Raw genomic sequence first — 18,837 nt, forward strand, 5'->3', positions numbered from 1 at the left:
GAAGAGTCCCTTGCCTACCTGTGGAGGTCGCAGAGTCTTGTCTTTCAAATACCTAACAACTCTAAAGTATCAAGTTGAAGTAGATTTACCACACCTGTGGTTGTGTATAATACTGTTAGTGCATCTTACACTAACGGGGGTTGAAGTAGTGGCATACTGTGGAACAAAGGAGCCTGTTCCCATGGTAACAGTAGTAGAAGGGGGGTTGTCAAGAGCAAAGCAACCTCCTAAGAAGTAGCATCCGGACCATTATATCAAAGACACAGCATAGGTGACAATTGCATGGACAGCTGTTGCAGCAGAAGTTGTTCCTTTTATCTTGGAACTGTGGAGACATAATCCTGGGAAGAGGATATCCAGGATTACCATTGGTGCTGTTTTCTTGGCTGGAACTGGAAGGAGAACTTTTCAGCAGAAGAACTGTTACCAGTGGATGTTTATTTGGTGAACTTTTGTTGCATTTGAAACTTTAAAGAATTGGTTCAAGACTTTATTCTTTTGTTTGAACACTTGGGGAAATTGACTTTGAACAATCCCGGGGAAAGGATTTACCCAGGACAGGTGAAGATCATCCAAATCACTGCTTGTTGGTTATTCACTCATTCAGTTTTGTTTATACCAGGGGTGATCCCCTTAGCTCTTAGACTATGTAGCGAAGTTCCAAATAGAGTAGGTATAGTGAGAATTAATGTGCACTTTTTATCTTTAATACAATGTTTAATTTGGATAAAAACACAAGCAGTTGTCTGCTTCGCATTACTGACCCCTCACAGTTTCAATTTACTGGAAATGAGTGCCTGGTATTTCGTTTCCGTGCCTCTCTAAGAATGTCCATACACCTTTGAGGCAGTTGGAGATGGCCAAACTCTATGACATCAGGAGCTATGCTGCTAAACTGAGAGCTGGAGGGAAAGAGTTCAGAGTTCTCCCCCTGATCGGGGGGGGGGGAGCATAGGCAAATCTCCCTGACCATTTGATCCAGAGACCATTCCCCTTGCACATCTTTTGGGATTACCTGGAGGCGTAGTCTGGGCATTGTGTATTCTCTAGTGATGCAAAGAGGTTGATGTCTGGATGTCTACATTCTGCAAAGACATTGTGCAAAATGTGGTCGTGCAAGCACCCCTCGTGTTCTACGAGTAGCTGAACGTCTCTGCTGAGCATGGCCACAAGAGGAGTGTGCACTCCTGGAATGTGCTGTGACAGGAGGAACATGTGATTGAGTGCCCATTTCCAAATGCTCTGTGACAGTATGGACAGCCCTGGAGAGTGAGGTTCACACTGTTTAGGTAAAACATGGCCGCGGTGCTGTCTGTAAGGACCAGGACAGTCTTCCCTTGCAGATGTGTCTGAAAGGCTTTCAGGGCTTTGAATACTGCTAGTGGCTCTAACAGGTTGATGTGTTTGTTTGCTACTGATTGTAACCACGTGCCGTGAGCTGCCTGGTGCCTGACAGGGATGCGTCTGTGGTGAGAGTGGCCTCTACTGCAGGGGTGGTGAATGATATCCCCTTCGGAAGGTTGTCCGTCGTCCACCACTGCCATGAAAGAATGAGGACTTTTGAGACAACGAGTGGATCGTCCCACTGACCGCGTGCCTGACGCCATTAACTCGAGAGCTGCTCTTGCCCAGGACGCATGCGCAGACCAGCGTGTGGAACCAGGAAAATGCAGCATGGTATCATTTCTAATAGCCACATGGTTCTCCGTACAGTTATCTGATCACCGGCTCCATACTGAGGGGTCAGGAACAACATGTTTTGGACCATCTCTTTGAAGGGCAAGCCCATCTTCTGTTTAAATTAGGGCCCCCAGAAATTGTTTCATATGGCTGGGGACAAGACTTGATCATTTCTTTTTGTTGATCTAGAACCCAGTTGAAAGAGTAGGTCTGCAGTCTTTTGGGGTTTCTCCAGACACGCTTGATGTATGTCTAATGTTATGAGCCAGTAGTCTAGATAAGGGTACACCGGAACGGACTGTCTGCATAGGTGAGCTGCCGCCACTGCCAGAACCTTGAGGCAATGCCGAAGGGCAGTACCTTGATTTGATAGAAAGTGTTCTCTATTTTGAACCTCAGGTACTTTCTGTGCGCTGTCAACAATGAAATATGAAAGAATGCATCTTTCATATCCAAGGTGGCCATGTATTTCTCCTGCTATAGCAGTGTAATGACTTCCTGCAGAGTTGTCATCCTCAACCTCTGAGGCTTGACATACTTGTTTGCAGGGTGCAGGTCTAATACAGGGTGCATGGTCAGATCCTGTGTGGGTACAGGGAATTATATCGAACAGATACCCTTGTTTGCCTGATGATCTGGGACGGGTTCTATTGCTCCCTTTTGCAGCAGGGCCTCCACTTCTGACAGAAGGATGAGGAGATGGTCTGGAGACATTCGTCTGTTCTTTGACGGGTGGTAACAGGTGTCTGAAGAAACTTGATGCAGTAACCCTCGCCCACTGTCTTGAGCACCCACTTGTCTGAAGTGAGCCCCTCCCATGCGTGGCTGAAGCATGTTATCCCACCTCCTACAGGCAATGCATGGGAGGGGACTCGGACCGAAGAGTCATTAGCCTCCTACCACTTCCTTTACCACACCAGGGCTTAATATGTGTTGGACGCTCCTTGGCCAGAGTGCCAGTGTGATCCGCTTGTACCGTAGGAACCCTCAGTGGTATGAGAGAAGGATTGCCTACGAAAGGAGAGGCCGGTATTAAAAACCCTGTGCTGCACATACGGCCGGCTGGAAATCGAGGATGAGAGATTTTAGGGTCTCATTCTGTTTCTTTGCCATCTCGAGAGCATCGTCCACTGCTTTCCCAAAGAGAGCTGACTCTTCAATGGCTTATTGATGAGTGAGGCTTGCGTCTCGGGTTTATACCATGAGTTCTTCAGCCAAGCATTTTTAAAAGAGACCCTTCTGTGAACACTCTGCCAACCGTCAAGCATGTTCTTTAGAATATTTTGCTTAACCGGACACCCCTCCTGCACAGTCGCAAGTAGTTGTGACTTAGCCAGTTCAGGAACATTCTGAGGTACATACTGTCCCAGACCCCACTGTACATCATTGAAGTTGTTAAGCAGAGTGGTGTTATTGACGATGCAGCTACTATAGGCCGCAGAAGAAGTAATCCTCTTGCCCAAATCTTTATTGGGAGGAGCCTCAGCTGAAGACAGGGGAACGCCTGCAGGTTTGGTAGTTGTGGTGACCACCAGGGAGTTTGGAATGGAGAGGCCCCAGAAATAAAGGATTTCAGGAGGCATGGGTCAAAACATCTTTTCAACATGTGGATTCACCACCTGAGTAAGGGAGGGTCTAAGTAAAGAAGGGGCAATGCGCTTCTTACTGCAGTTGAGAAGGGAATAGCCTGGTTGACTGGAACCTTTCCTTTGAGGATGTCTTCCACAAAGTTGGAGTCAGGCATCGCCTCCTGAGTGACGATGTTGAAATGGTCCACTGCCTTCCTAAGAATGTTATTGAAGAGCAGCTGGTCATCAATAGGGGAAGCCTCCCCGGGTGGGGTAACGGGAGTGGCGTCCATAAACATATTGCCAGGCTCTGCCTCATGAGCAGGGTTAGTGGGCCAGTTCCCCTGGTCATCAGCCATGCATCTGGGTCATGGGATCCATCATCGTGGTCTGAGACATAGAACACATCATCATCTTGATCATATTGAGCGTCCTGAAAAATATCTTCAGACGGATCAGGGAGCTCAAGTCTAGGAGAGGTAGCGCAGTGCACGGGGGACTGAAGCCTAGGAGACTTGCAGTGCCTAGTGCCCTCCTCCAAGGAACTAGATCTTTAGTGAAGAATCTCATCAAATTTAGCTGAGAAACCAATACTTTCAGAGACTTTGTCCGTACACATCAAGTCTTTCCCTAGTCCAGGAGCTGGTAGTTGGGGTTCCTGGAAGTGGGAGAGCTACCTCTTCCTGAATAGGACTTTTGGGCCCCTGTAAGGACTGTGATAATGGAGAGGAGGCCTGATATAGCCTGGTGGCAAACAAGAAGGCGCCTGAAGGCCAGACCCATGGATGTCCCGGTGGAAAAGGGCCTTAGATTGTTTCTCCCTTAATTTAGGGTGACTTTGGCTTAAAGAAGCGAGTTTCGATTTGTCTTTCAATGCACCAGAAACAGGCACCCTAGGAAGCGTAATACTTGGTACCATGCGCCACAAGTGACAGCAGGGGCGCAGTGCGCCGAGAACCATCAGGTTCACCAAACCCTGCTGAAACTTTCACCCAACCAAGGGGTTGTGTGTTTAGCCTTGGTGGTGTGAGAATGTGTGTGCCTGTCGCCAGTCGGTGGTCTCCCCGTAGCAGTGCGTTTGGCATATCTAGTGGGACTGGGATCGGCACATGGGTGTCGGCCAACCCCACAACAACGTGTACGGCCTCCAAACTAGAATCTTGGGCTGCTGGAGAAAATCTTGTCTAAGGTGACAGCGCCGGCACGAGAATGGGACTCTGCCTGCATGTCATACGCCTCCGACTGCTTTGTTCAGCTTTCTTTAAGCATTTTAGGCTTAAAGAATCGGCAGGCCTTGAAACGCTGGCCGTTGTTGTCACAACATAAACAGTTATTACACTACTTATGTTTTGTCCTTCCACAGAACTTCCTATTATAGGAAGGGCAAAATTTAAATGGAAATTTTAAGTCCACTCCATCGTGAAGTGCAAAAAGAGCAGCCAGACAAGGGAAAAAAGAGGAGGGGGAAAGGAAGAAAAGGCATCCTCTAAAGAGAAATGCTGAGAATAAAAGGTCCCCACTCTCTCTACTGCAAAGGCTGAATCCTGAAGGTGAAGGCCGTCGCCCGTCATCGAGAATTGAATCGGAGAGTCGCAGGCGGCAAACTGGAAATGGCTGTCAATTAAATCTTGGAAAGGATGCATCGAGGACCCGAATAAAACACAGGTACATCTCATTAACACAAGCTCTGCATGAAAGTTACCAACCAGCATGGCGGAAAAAACTATCTGGAAGGAACTTGACGCGTGAAGGATCATGGCTACACTACACATCTGTCACGATAGGGAGAGTGTTACAGAAATGCCCAAGTGGAAGTCCCTTTTCAATCTTTGAAAAAAGATGTAATACTCCGTGATTGCCACCAGATGTCAGACTATATGCACAGCATGTGATTCTAAGCAGATCCACAAGCATCAGAAATTCACCCAATTGAGGAAAATAGAGAGTATCAAGTGCGCATATGTCTAAACCTTTAGTCAACCTGCACTACTCAGGTGACGTGTTCCGAGCAGCGGGATGATGAGCGGTCCCTTGCAAAATAAGGACCTTTGCCTGCCTCCTATGAAAATAGCTTACGTAATAAGAGTTAAGGTGAAAAATGTAAAGCTGTAAATTATTATAAGTCACTTGCCCCGAGGCAGGAGTGCTACCAATTTATACTCGGCAATAGTGAATTATCTAACACTTACCAACGACTAGAGCGAAGTGCACATTTTGTGGCCTGTAAAATGTATTTCACTTGCGTGAATTGCTAGTGGGGATAGTCAGAAAAAGGACTTGGACTAGAGGTAATGATGAAAGATACTTATATTGAAATAAAAGGAATAACACCTACCTGACCCTATTGCTAAAAGGGAGTCCCTTCCTATCAAACTAAACTAGGGTACCTGTCTTAAGTCAAAAGTAAAAATAGTCCTTGGTCTACAAAACTGGCCCTACCACCAGACAAAAACATAAAGACCATATAAGGAGTGCCATGCACTCTCTGGTTGTCATACACGTTTTGCAGTCTTTTCCAAGAATCCCTCCTGGGTCTTGGTCCAATGTTAGGATTAACAAAAGTTCCACTAAAAAACAAACAGTTTTTATCAGTCTATTAAAAAGTTCCTTTTAGTTTCTCAAAGTTCAAAATAGTCTCAAGTTCCTGTAAACACAAAATCTCCAATCTTTTTCATGTGGAGGGATATTCCCCTCCATTTCCACCGCATTGGTCATCATCTGCGCACTTCAACCAAACATCAGGCATTCTTGCGCTCCCGTGAAAAGGTTTTTGTCACTCTGCTTGTTTAGCCCCTGTGGCTCGTCGGGGGTGCCCTAACCCAATATAACACATTGTTTGCTAGGGTCCCTGTGACCCTTTTCTACCTCTGATTCTCTTAGTGTTCTTGAGTCCTTGTGACACTGACTGCTTGGGTTCCTCATGTTCCCACAACCCCTCAACTCATCTTGTTGTGTTTGGTTTCTCAATCCCCTGGGACCCTTACATGGGTTAGGGCTATCCGTCCCTCTTCCCCGCTTGCTCTCTCTTTTTCCCTGCTCCCTCCAACATAGGCAACCAGCGTACCTGCTGTGTTGCAGTTCTTGCTGGCCACGGAATGTGGGCATTCTCTGCATTCCACTCTGGTCGGGTCTCTTTTGCTCTTTGCTGGCTGTATGATTGAGAGCGGGGGACCTGTCATGGTGCGTGCTCCCAAACCCCTGAAACTGGTGAGCCCATCCCTGACACTGGCATCCTTAAGGGCTTATCAAGCCCCAAATAGACTCTCCTGGACTCAGTCCTGGCGCCAATGGCGCCAGGCTCATAGTAGGTGTTGGCTTCATGGAACTATATTCTCAGTTTAGGGAGGCTGAGCCTTTCAGTGCAGGGTGTGGCTTGGGACTACTTTACCTGAAGAGGCAGGATACTGTTAAGAGTACTATTTGCCTGGAACTACTTGCAAGGCTATTTAAACAGCACCCTGCAAACAGAACATGCTTCACGTTATTCTGCACTCCTGCAGCATAACGCTCACTGTGTCTGTTCAGCTCTTGCACCTCTTCTGCCACGCCCTTCCAGAGTTTCCCGTCCTTCGACACCTGTGAAAAGAGAAGAACAGGAGTTATTAAAGCGTCGAAGGCCTTACCAGCAGTCTAACATCCCGGCCTCGCCTTCCGCTTATTCACGGACCACTGCATCTGCAGAAGAAGCAGAAAAGAAGGTACCCACGTGGGTAGCTACACTCACCTGGGGTCAGCATCCTCCAGGAACTCCATCGAGCGGTTCTTCCATCATCCTGAATTGCGCCACACCTCGACATCTTCCAGGAACTCCATCGAGCAGTTCTTCCATCTTCTTCCTGGAATTGCGCCGCACCTGCTGAACAGAAAAGACACAGCATGTTAGTCAGGCATAGCAAAGGAAAGCTATTCAAAAGAACATTTAGCGCGCCCCGCACAGCGCTATACTCACCTGCAGGAATCCTGCTCATCATTGTAAGGAGAGTCAGTCCATTATCCGAAAACCGCTCAACACCGCGCCTGTTTAATGTCAGCAGGGGTTGCAAGTGTGTCTCCCGCACCCGTAGAAATAAAGAAAAAAAAGAGAGAAGAGGACCCTTCGGCACCAGTTCCCATTTACGCAAGTGAAGGGAACCGGCGTCGCAAAGGGAGGCAGGAGACGGCAGCACACAAGGAGGTGTGCCACCCACAAGTAAGTAAAGGGGTGGTGGAAGAGGGTTGTCCAAAATGTCCAGGCGAGAGAAAACCGAAAGTTATTTTCGGTAAAATAACTTTCATTTTTTTCTCCTGCAGATATTTCGGATTCGATTAATTCACGGTAATCCGAAGGGAACAGCTTGCCGCAGAATATCCTGAGGCCAGGGTTGCCTTCTAAAGATTGGAAAGATAAAAGTCCCTCTGCTCTTCAGGCTGGCACAATTCTGAAAAGGGATATGAAGGAGTTATGGATACACGTCGATGCACCCATTCCTTCAAACTACAGAAGATGTTCAGTTTCCATTCAGTTTGCAAACTAGATCCTCACTCGTAGGTGTTCCACACGTGTAAATCCAGTGGACAGATCGGAAAGCAAATATATGACAGAAAATATTCGATGCATTCGTTGCTGTTGAAAATGACGTATATACATCTTCAAATCATTGGTTTTTTAAAAATGCAAACCTTGAGCAAAGCCTACATATGTGGACTATTCAGTGCACTATAAGCAAACAGTACCATAGTTGCTAACATGACCCATTCCAATCTGAAGGTGGTTATCCAGTCGTGGTTTTTCTTTGCATTCTGGGAGTTGTAGTCCTAGTTTTATAATGGGAAAAGTTAAGCTACAAGTTCCTGAAACATTTGCTCAATTACTCAATCTACTCAATTTCAGACGGGTTCATTTAATGGAGTAGCACTTTGAAAAAGAAAAGTGAAAGAAGTGATGTAAAGTGCTGAAGAAGAAAGGGGGGCAAAGGGATGTGTATGGGGTTGGATATGGGGGAGAATAGGTTATGGGTAAGGCACGTACAACCAAAGTAGGCCATGATGGGGCATATGAGTGATGAGGGCAGGTGGAAAGGGAAGAGATGGAGGGAGAGAGGTCCAACCAAAGAGAGAGAGAAGATGGAGGGAGCAGAGAGGGGAGATGAAAAAGGAAACAGATTAAAGGGAAGGAGAGGAGGATGTGAGCAATGGAATACAATGGAAGGGAAAGATGAGAACAAAACAAAGGTGATAAAAAGAGGTCCACCCTACCTTCCAAGACATTGAGGGCCGCTCCATTGCTGTAGCGTTTCCGTGCCACATTGGATGCCAAGCAGCGGTAGGTCCCCGCGTCAGACAACTGCACGTCCACAATCTGAAGAATGCCACTTGGAAAAACGATGAACCTGGGAGAAAAGGGGCAAGGATGTACAGAATCAAGAGCACGTACTCACTTCACAACTGTAACCCACAGGCAGTAGTATCCCCTTACCACAGGTCCACAAAATAGCACCAGCAGCTTGCAGGTTACGCATGCACAAACCACTGACAGCAAGGACCACCAGAGGGCAAACACCATGTATGGGGCCGCCATATTGTCTTGAGAAAAGCTCATGTATCTACTTAATGCCAAACAGTAGCCACAGGGCTACCTGGCAAAGAGGAAGCCACACACTCAGGTTAATCACACATTTCCCGGGCACAGCTTTCATCTCAGAGTAAAATAGAAATGGTATCCAGTGATATTAACGAAACCCATAATACCAAATCACATCGAAAGTGATTCAATATCTTTTCTAAAGCACTATCCAACACTTTCCCCAAATATTCTAGGACTGGAGTTTCATTATATAATTGCACCACTCTTGAAAAATGGTGAGCAGCGTGTTTAGTGCCTTTAAACAAATATTGGATCACTTTCGATGTGATTCAGTGTTATAGTTTTCGTTGAGGAGACATCGCCATCTTACGCTCATTGATTGCAGCCCTTTCCATGGCAGATGTGAGAGGTTACGCTTTTGCCCGTCATTGGGGATGCTCAGAAGTTTGGTTCAGATTGGGGTGTAGTCCCACAGGCTGAGGATAAGACTGGTTTCTCTCAAGGCGACCCACATCTGATCACCCATGCTACTCTTGCTGAGAGTCGACCACCGGGCGACATGTGCTGTGCAAGCGACCAATATCACATAATGACAATGACTGCATCCCTGGCCAAGGTGATTTAATTGGTGCAAATTCTAGCACAGAGAGGCCAAATGAGCTTCGTTAAGGGAACAGTAATTATCAACTCCATACGCTGCCAATACCTTCTCGTATGGTGCACTTTCATGATCGTGCAATCGACGTTTGTCACGTAACATCTGTGAAACCTCTATTACACAATCATGAAAGCGGAAGGTGGCCCTGGAGGAGTAGCGCATGGAGAGTGGTGGGTTGGGGAGGGGAGCAAAAGTCTTACCTGAAGGCTGGGGAACCTGACGCCCGGTGGCAGGAAGACAGCCAACCGAGTGGGCCGAGTGGGACCCAACGCGCAGGGAGAAACCAAGGTGGTGGAGCCAGCGAAAGGTGAGAGCAGACCGCGAGAGCCCAGGGGAAGACAGAGAAGCTTGCTAGTGTTTGCAAAAACAAGTTGGAAGGTACACCGAGGGGGTCCGGCAAGGCATTGGAAGACACCAGAGGCTGTGGTTAGGCGGAAGTGAAGGACCATCTTCTTCGTCCCAGTGGGACCAAACAGAGACCATATAAGGACATGTTGGGTGAGAGAGCACCCCAGAGAGACCTGAAGAGGGGCCTGGCAGGATAGCGAACCAGGCCTAATTAGGAGACACTATAAAGCTGTGAATGGTGTCTTCGGCCCAAATGATGAGAAACAGAGAGAATTGTACATGCAAGATAACAGTATTGGTTCTGTGTAGGGCTCTTCATTGCCCTGCTCTTCCTCGTGTCAGTACTTTTGTAGTCATCCATACTCGCTCTTTCCTCACTCTACCTCATCACAGTAACATCTACCTGATATACAGGGCTTCTATATATGAGGTCACTAGCGGAAGAAAGAGGCGGAAGACAGCGTAGGGGTATTTGGGCCCTATTCCTGCTGTTCAAAGAACATTGTCTTGAGGCTCGGTGGTTTACATACCGCGTTCAGTCTCGGTAGTCTTCACCTGTCCCACAGGAAGAGTTCCCGCCACTGGGATCTTCCTGCTGAGTACCACCCCCAGGGGGACTATCGGGTATCAGCCTCACCTCCGTGGCCCCATGGGAACGGTCTCTTTCCGGGGAGAAGCGACAACATCGAGGGATTTGTCACAGAAGTCATTGAAGAAAACCTAGAATTGGACAGCTAGGATGGCATTGTTACGGAATCCAGTGACCAAGAATTGGAGTTTCCCATGCAGGAGCTGGAGGCAAAGCACACACAGAACTGTTTCCCGGAATTATATAGAGAGCTGCACAGTGAAAGCAGATATTTAGAAGTGGTCATTTCAGATGGTACAGAATATGTCCTTCTCCAAAGTAATCAACTTTATTATGAACAAAGGAGGACAAAAGTGAAGCTATTGGCCCACAGCATCGACCTTTCAAGAGACGCTAGGAGTGGGGATGTGCAAAACAGGGGGGGTTCTGGGAGTCTCTCTACCGGCCTCCGTCTTGGGGGAGTCTCAACCAAATGTTTTAGTTCACTATCCCTTTCACAGAAGAGAAATATCCACAACCTATCAGTCTTTGTCCTGCCCTGGGGCAGTCCAGCACTGAAATGCTAGGCAATTCTCCTCTGAACAAGAGTACCAACAGCAACCCCAGACACGTGTTCGGCCTGGCTGGGCCTCATCAGTGAGGTGGAGCTGTGCTTCTTTAAGAACAGTGAGCGAGGGGTCTACGTCTGGATTACCCTAGTAACTTAGGGCGAGACCCGGCCCAAAGTTACTTTTTAATAAGCAAAACAGTGGGGGGTTCTGGGAGTCTCTCTACCAGCCTCAGTCTCTGGAGAGTCTCAACCAGATGTATTAGCTCACTATCCCTTTCACAGAAGAGAAATATCCACAACATATCAGTCTTTGTGCAACAGCAACCCCAGACACGTGTTACGGCCTGGCTGGGAATCGTCCGTGAGGTGGAGAGAGATGGAAGATGCCTGTGAAGAAGGAGGAGGTTGGGCTGAGTGCCCGGGGCCATGACCGTGCCATTGTGATAGACAATGCAATTAACAGTGCATTTGGAGGATGCAAAGTGAGCCAGGAGCACTTCCCATCTAGTGCCACCAATAATGGGGAAGGAGGAGAAAGGGGAGAGGACAAAGACCATATGGGGGGTCCATATGTTAGAAGAAGGAACAGCAAAGAGGATGTCTGTGATTGTCTGGAGGAAGAATTGATGTAGGTGCCTGCGATGGGCAGACCAGGGCTGGAGCTCAGGAGTGCCTTTTTAAGTTTCTTCCTTCCAGACTTTGTGAGAGAGGGAGGATAGGTGATGGAGAATCAATTTGAAAAGATAGGGGAGATGGAGAGCATCATGGGGCCGAGACAAAAAGTGGGGGGTGGGATCAGAGGATAGCAGGGGAGAGGGTCAGAAGCCCTATGCAACAGTAGAATCTCACCAGGCGGTAAGCAACAAAATCAATGAGCACGCTGGAAGGGCCCAGATTTACAGATCAGTAACCAATTGGAGGGCACACCTGACTTCGAATTGTTCCAGAAAGCACTAACAGGCAGTACAAAGGCACAGTTGCCGGCACACCTATTAGGCGGCCCATCAATGCTTTCTAGCGCTAGCACACTTGACCCAAAGGGATATTTTGCATCTTTGCTGGAACATTTACCTAGATTCACAGATTCAAAAGTAGACGGAATGTTCCTCTCTTCACTGTGTTTTCAAGTTACATTTTGGGCGTTAGAGAGGAAATACGCTTTTGCCCAACAGGCATGAATAAGTCCTGCCATCATGATCGACCCGGATCAAGCGGGATCCATAGATAAGAAACTGGCGGGGACAGTATTAGAAGAATACTCAATCCAAGCGATTTCTTGCTCTCGATTTGCATGTGTGGAGGCATCCATCAGGCTGATTGGCAGTGCTTTGTAAAATATTTTTAAAAGAACTGTGGTGTAGCACCAACTTTATTAGATTGGTAGTTGCTAATCACTAGCAACTACCAATCGGGATTGGATTAAACCACTATCTCACTGCTCTGCCGTGACACACAGCAAGGACACACACTGTCTACCCCCGCCCACTTATTTTTGACCGTAGTATGGCACAATTAGAGCAAAGAAGTAGATTAAATGCATAGGTTCAGTGTATCTAGCTAAGCTCCGGAGTCATAGGAATACGCCTTTATCCGGATTACGTAATTTGTCTGATGAAGATCACTGATGTGCTCCTAATATCCTCTGACACCTCTGTTTCTGTTGGTACCAATACAACACATTTGGCGATCCTGTTGGGTTCAATGGGACACCTGGAATAGACATGACATTTGAAAATCCTGGTAGTTTTGCTGGTAGCAAGGCGTTGAAACAAGCAACGGCAACAGAAGAGTTACCTACGCACTGGTCTGCATTTGTGGCGCGGTCTATATAGGCAGTGCCGTGCATTCTGGCCTGTGGCTATGTGCGCGGTGTGTGAGGAGCTTGTTGGGAGCAACTGGGGTAGGCTTCTGGGAGAAAAGGTCATGGATTCCACTCTGATCATCTGAAAATTGTTGTTCATAGAGTGACGGGCAAAGGTCCCAGCTAGCCACTGGACACAGCACCCTAGCAAGAGAGAACGAGGCTTCAAACAGTATCAGCCTGCCTACCAACATACCAAGAAAGGTAAAATGGGCGTCTGGGGGTCTTCAGACCTCAGGCTGCCCATTCTCTGAAACAAAAGTTCATGCCTCTAACCCTTCCCTTATGGTCGGTGGAGTGGAGGCTCCGTACTCGCTCCCCTCAACTCCCAATTACCAGGCCCTTGTTGCACACAGTACTACAATGCGTCTATTTCAGAGAGCGAGGGAGAAAGCAAGCGTCCAATTGCTTCTCTACCTACTTACCCATCCCGCCCCTTCCTTTCAGATCAGCCGGAGCATCGGAGGGTTATGAAATGCAAATGATATATGATGTATATATGATATGAGATTTATAACGCGCTTAATACCCAGAGGTTTCTAATCGCAGACCCAGGGATCGAATCTGTGTTGCTCGGTGTCGTCTTGCTTCCAAGGCGAGAACAGTGCCCCTGAGCTATCCTCCCAAGAAATGGGAACTGAGCACCGCATAAATCAAAGTAACACTGAACACCATGTCCAGGTACTTGCCTCGTTGCCAAGGATTGCCATTAGATGCTCAGGTACTTACTTGAATACTGGGAATGCCTTCTTTAGGTACTCACTCTTTTGCCAGGCATTGCCATCAAATGCCTAGGTACTGCGGTGACCAAGAAAAAGGAGTCGGACAACTCAGTGACATGTTCAAAAAGGGCTTTATTTAAATTAAAAGAAAACTCCTAACTTTCCCTGTCACTATGAGTAAGGTTCCCTACCGAATAAAAGTAAAACTAAGGGTGCACGTCAAGTCCAAATAAAACCTCTTCTGTCCGAATCGTAACTCTCTAACTAGCCCTGCCACTTTAGAAAAATACCTAACTAAAATAAAAGGGATGCTTGTATGATAGCCTCGGTATGGACTTCTGTCTGGCCCACTTGTATTAAACTTATTCTCAGTCTTACCGTTCTTTCAGAAGGTCTTCCCAACTCTGACATCCAATCCTTTTGAAAAATTAACAGTCGTCGGTCTGGGTATTCTTCTCCCTTTGATAAGGAAAGAGTTCCCGATTTTTAGGGGTTCCAATCCCTCCAGGATTGCTTGAAACACACACTTCTTACTTTCCCACATTTGCAGTACTGGGTCTTCCCAAAGTCCGGTAGCTCTGTGGTTAAATGTCTTGTTCCTCGCAACAAACTTAACTTAGAGGTCCAAATGGAGAATAAAGCGTCCCGCGATTTCAGACACTTTGCTGTCCATGTTACAGAGTATTCAACTTCCCATCACTCTCAACATGGGACCTATGTCTGTGCCCCTTGTTATTCTTAGTGGTTATTTCAGCTTTGCCATACATTGTCTATGGTGCTCAATACGGGTCTGGCAGTAACTGTGCCGGTCATACTGGCGGGTTGCTGCCAGACCCGTAAATATTTACCGGCGCCTGACTTCCCATAGCCACTGGGGGATTACAACCCCGGCGGCCCGGATAGTTAGGCGCTGGTAAACTGTAAGTCCCCATTCCCATTGAGTCCCACAGGACTCTATGGGTGTGAGGAGCACGGAAGCACTGGCATCGTTGGTAACTGTGCCGGTGCTTCCGTGACCCTCTGCCTAACATGGCCACTGTGCCCAACAGAGTCAGCCTGTCGGGCATGGCGTCTCTGGCAGGTAGACCTGTAGTTTGCCGTCCGGAAAGAACTGTGCCTGTAAACTTACCGGCACCGTTGTTTCCAGACTGGGGGGCTCAGAATTAGCCCTTACGTCTTTTCCACTCTCATACAGTGGGGTTGTTGGCCTGTTACGTTCTTTTGACTATGTGCGCCCTTCATCTGAATACAGGTGAAGCACTTAAGCAACACCATTTCTGTCAGTTACTTGGTAACACACCAAACCCAAGTAACGCCTTTGAAACTCTTGCGCAAAGAGATGGTTTGGGACCTCTCGTGCCAAAGCAAAAACAAAGAGGTGATGGCTGGAAGGTTTAGAATGAATCTTAACCACTGGCATTGCTCTGGGCAACCCCCCAGACGAAGAACAATGGTCTGGATGGTTGCCCAGAGCAATGCCAGTGGTCAAGATTTATTCTAAACCTTCCAGCCATCAACTCTTTTGTTTTGCTATTGTCGCCCCAAGTGGGAAGGGTATGCCCAGACGTGGGTCCCTTGCCTACTGGGCCTAGAGATCCAAGCTACTCCTCACTGATGAGGCCCAACAAGGCTAAAACATTTCTGGGGATGCTTGTGGTCTCGTGCAAAAGGGATGTGACCTAGAAGTTCGGGCTGGACTACCACTTTGGGGGTGGCACCAAGCCTGATTTGCATATGGTCTTTCCCCTTTTGTAATGGCTTGGCAGGCGAAGAACGCTGGTCTGGAGGGTTGCCCAGAGCAATGCTAGAGGTCAAGATTTATTCTAAACCTTCCAGCCATCAACTCTTTTGTTTTGCCTCTTGTGCCAAACCAAGGTCCACTGTAAAATGAAGTGTCCACAGGGAGGCCTGTACTACGAGCTATTGTAGGGACCAGTGAATCCTGGCTGATTGGTAGGAGGTCTGGTTGTGCTACAGTCGTACACTGTGCGCTGCCAGCATTCCCACTTGCCACCACCCATAATGTTAATGTTAAAGGATATTTGTACCGTGCACTATCACCACCGGAGGGGGTCCCTGGCGCTCTAGGCTAGCCTATAAAGTAACAGAAATGCAAAACCTCCACGTGACCTATCTGGGACGTCTCAAGGGATCCCAGTCCTAGCTCGGGTAAAGTTTACAATCATTTATGTTCTCTGTGGATGTCTGTTATGCAGGGGCAGCTTTTCCTCCGTGTTCATTAAAAGATTATCCAGCAAAGTTCACTTACAGATATTTTTTCAAACACATTTTTTAGGAGTACAGTACTTACATTGTGCAACCAATTAAGCCTTCATAATCTTTTTTTACTACCCCTCTACCCTTGGAAACGTGCTGAATACTTTTGTTTATTGCACAAAATCTATACATGTTGTAGAATTGCTGACGTGTTGTGTGCATTTCACAAAATAGGTCGAAGCGTCGAAGTGAAGGGCAGACGAGGAAAAGGGCAGTTCTTGTCAGCCCTTCTTCATCCCTGGTTCTTCGCAGCTGCATCAGGGAGGGGTTTCCCAGAACTGGCTCAAATTCTTCTAACAAGTTGGCCCTGCTGCCTTGCCTCCGGCTCCCTGCAGGGGGCGACAGGGAATCCTTCCTGGTGACTTTGCAGGCAGGAAAGGAGAGAAGAGGCTGAGGGTGGCAATTCTGCTCTTTCCCCTCTGGTTTGCACCGATAACTGACCCCATTACCCAGATGCCTCCTACCTTCCTGTGTGAAGGGCAAGGGCAGATAAAACTTAATGGTGATAGGGTAGATAAGAGACACACATGGCTGGAAATGGGCACCTTGGGCTGCCAGCAACATAGTCCCCAGCCCAGCCTTTGTCCCCAGCACAGCCGCCTATTCCAAGATATGTTGAAATTGACGTGAGACAACCCCTCTTATGACCAACCTGGGTGTGGGATGGTTGCTCCAGAGTTTGTGATATTAGTAATTGGGTATTTGAGGGGGTACACAGGATGGCAGCCCCTTGGCCTCTGAAGCTGGGCTTTGGTTTGGATCATCCTACAGAAAATCCTTTAGCGTCATTTCTTCTCTCCCTACCTTGCCTTCTGTTCCACATCCAAAGTAATGCATTAAGAGTAGCCCTATGTATTCCCAAGAAAGCCCACATATCTGACCTCAGAAGAGCCAATAACTGGCTCTCCACAAAAGACAAAATTCTCCTCAAAACACTCTGCCTGACACACAAATGCCTCCACCTTGCGCCCCACAATACCTCATTGCCAGATTCTCGAGACAATCTTCCAACCGTCCCTCGAGAACAGCCAACGCCAACCTCTTACTGGTGCCTAGATTCAAACGCACTAAGACTGGTGGAAGTAGCCTCCCGGTCAAGGCTGCCCAATATTGGAATTCACTCCCACCTACTTTAAGAGAAGACTCAACATACCCACGCTTTAGAGCCAACGTCATCCACTGGATCAGGACACATGACCTCTGACACTGTACTATACTGAGAACACTCTATTTGCCCTTCTGTATTATTACTTCACGATGTCTCCCATTACATTGTGTAACTTGCCTATCTTATGCCGGAATATGATACTCCCTGCCTACTTTTTGTATAAAAATGTACTGTACATAATGGCCCTCATTACAACCCTGGCACTAAACCATGGCGCTATTAGCACCATGGTTGGTGCCGGTGTTGTAACGAGTCCGCCATAGTGGAATGGGGAAATACCGCCCCATTCCAAGGTTGGCGGGGCGGTATTTCCCCATTTCACCATGGCCCTTCCCCATTCCCATTTTCGCCCCATAGGGCTCAATGGGACTGGGGAAGGCGCTAAGTACGGTACCGCAAATTGCGGCACCGTAATTAGCACCGAGGTCCCTTTGTGGCACCCTACTTTAACGGCTGGTAAAACCAGCCGTTAAGGTCGGGTCCCGCAAAGGGACCTCGTAATCAGGCGTTAAGGGATTAACGGCGCCGACACCTTTTACGGCGCCGTTAACCCTTAACGACAGGGTCGTAATGACCCCCAATGTATATTATATGTATGATATTTGTACAGCAATGTAACCGAAGCTGAACAACCCTCTTTATGCCTTTTGCGCAATGCTACCCCCGGGTCTGGCACGCATTATAAATATTAAAGCAAACAAACCAACAAACATCAGCTGAGCTCAATGGGAACACAGTGGGTGTCTCCTGTGCCCCTCCCACCTCAATATCTCCTTCCCACCTACCCCCACAAAAGGCGCCTCTCCTGTTCTACACGTCCCGTGTCCATGTTCCCTGGTATTGCACCAGGAACTGGGAGCGTTTCTTCTCACTTTTTAGGGTGAATCCCGTGTCTGCCATTTTCTTCTGTTTTTAGGGGGACAGCCATGAAAGAGATCCTCCCTACCCTCTAGATCCCCCAGTCCGCTCTCAAGATGACAACAACTGTGACAATGAGGACGCAGCAAACGAGTGAAAGAAGAAACACCTGGTACCAAAGGGGGGCGCACTTGGCATAGGGGGGTAGCACTGTATGCGATGGCAACACTTGTACACACATGGCTGTATATAGTGAATCTATAGCTTTCATAAAATCCTAGATCCTCCCCTCCTTCCTTCGACCTCAGCTTCTCTTTCATCTCACGTTCTTTTCACGTCACATCAAGCGAGCAGACAAGGGCCTTCAACCCCGGGGGCACCTTGTATGTGATTCTGCTGGAGAATTCATAAGAAGACAGGCCCAGACCCATGGCACCCATCTCCACCTCCATGGCTGATGTCCTGGCTCCATCATCCAGGTTCTCATCGTGGAGCAGTGTAAAAAGCGCAGCTATTGTATAGTATTGTTTATTTATAAAGCGCCTATACACAGGCAAGTGTTTCAAATCACGCGCAGAGCCCTTGAAATTCAGAGACGATAATAGTCTGCACAGGCAGAGTAAGTGCGTAAAATACATTTAACAGGTGGGATACAGCAGATAGGCCTTACAGCGATTCTGCAGTTTTACCAAGTGAGTTAAGGAGGTGAGGACAGGGGAGAACAGACAGACGATCTTCAGGCGTGGTGCATTTGGATCGTGCAAATGCATAGAGGGTAACAGACAGGGGGAGGTCCAAGTGCGCCTGTCGGCGGAGACTGGGGTAAGTGCAGAGAGAGTCACTCTCTTGGATTATTTCTAAGTGCAGTGAAGCAGGATGGGTGTAGGGCCCTGAGGCAAGTGCGAGTGAGGAATAGTTATGTTATGTTATGTTACTTTGCATTTATATAGCGCCTTATGTACCATTGGTATGGTCTGAAGGCGCTGGCAGGTTGA

At 47.8% G+C, this 18,837-nt stretch overlaps 1 protein-coding gene across 2 annotated transcripts in view; it reads right to left on the reverse strand.

Moving 5' to 3' along the window:
• Nucleotides 1–18,837, reverse strand: part of IGDCC4 (immunoglobulin superfamily DCC subclass member 4) — a 677,662-nt gene that overhangs the window by 373,505 nt on the left and 285,320 nt on the right. For both annotated transcript variants that reach the window (XM_069625112.1, XM_069625111.1), the window contains exon 4: nt 8,484–8,617. In XM_069625112.1, the coding sequence (XP_069481213.1) occupies nt 8,484–8,617 (134 nt within the window). The remainder of the gene's footprint in view (nt 1–8,483; nt 8,618–18,837) is intronic.

This window comes from Ambystoma mexicanum, chromosome 11, assembly GCF_040938575.1.
Source record: "Ambystoma mexicanum isolate Mex_15411 chromosome 11, UKY_AmexF1_1, whole genome shotgun sequence".
In the NCBI taxonomy this organism is placed as follows: Eukaryota; Metazoa; Chordata; class Amphibia; order Caudata; family Ambystomatidae; genus Ambystoma; species Ambystoma mexicanum.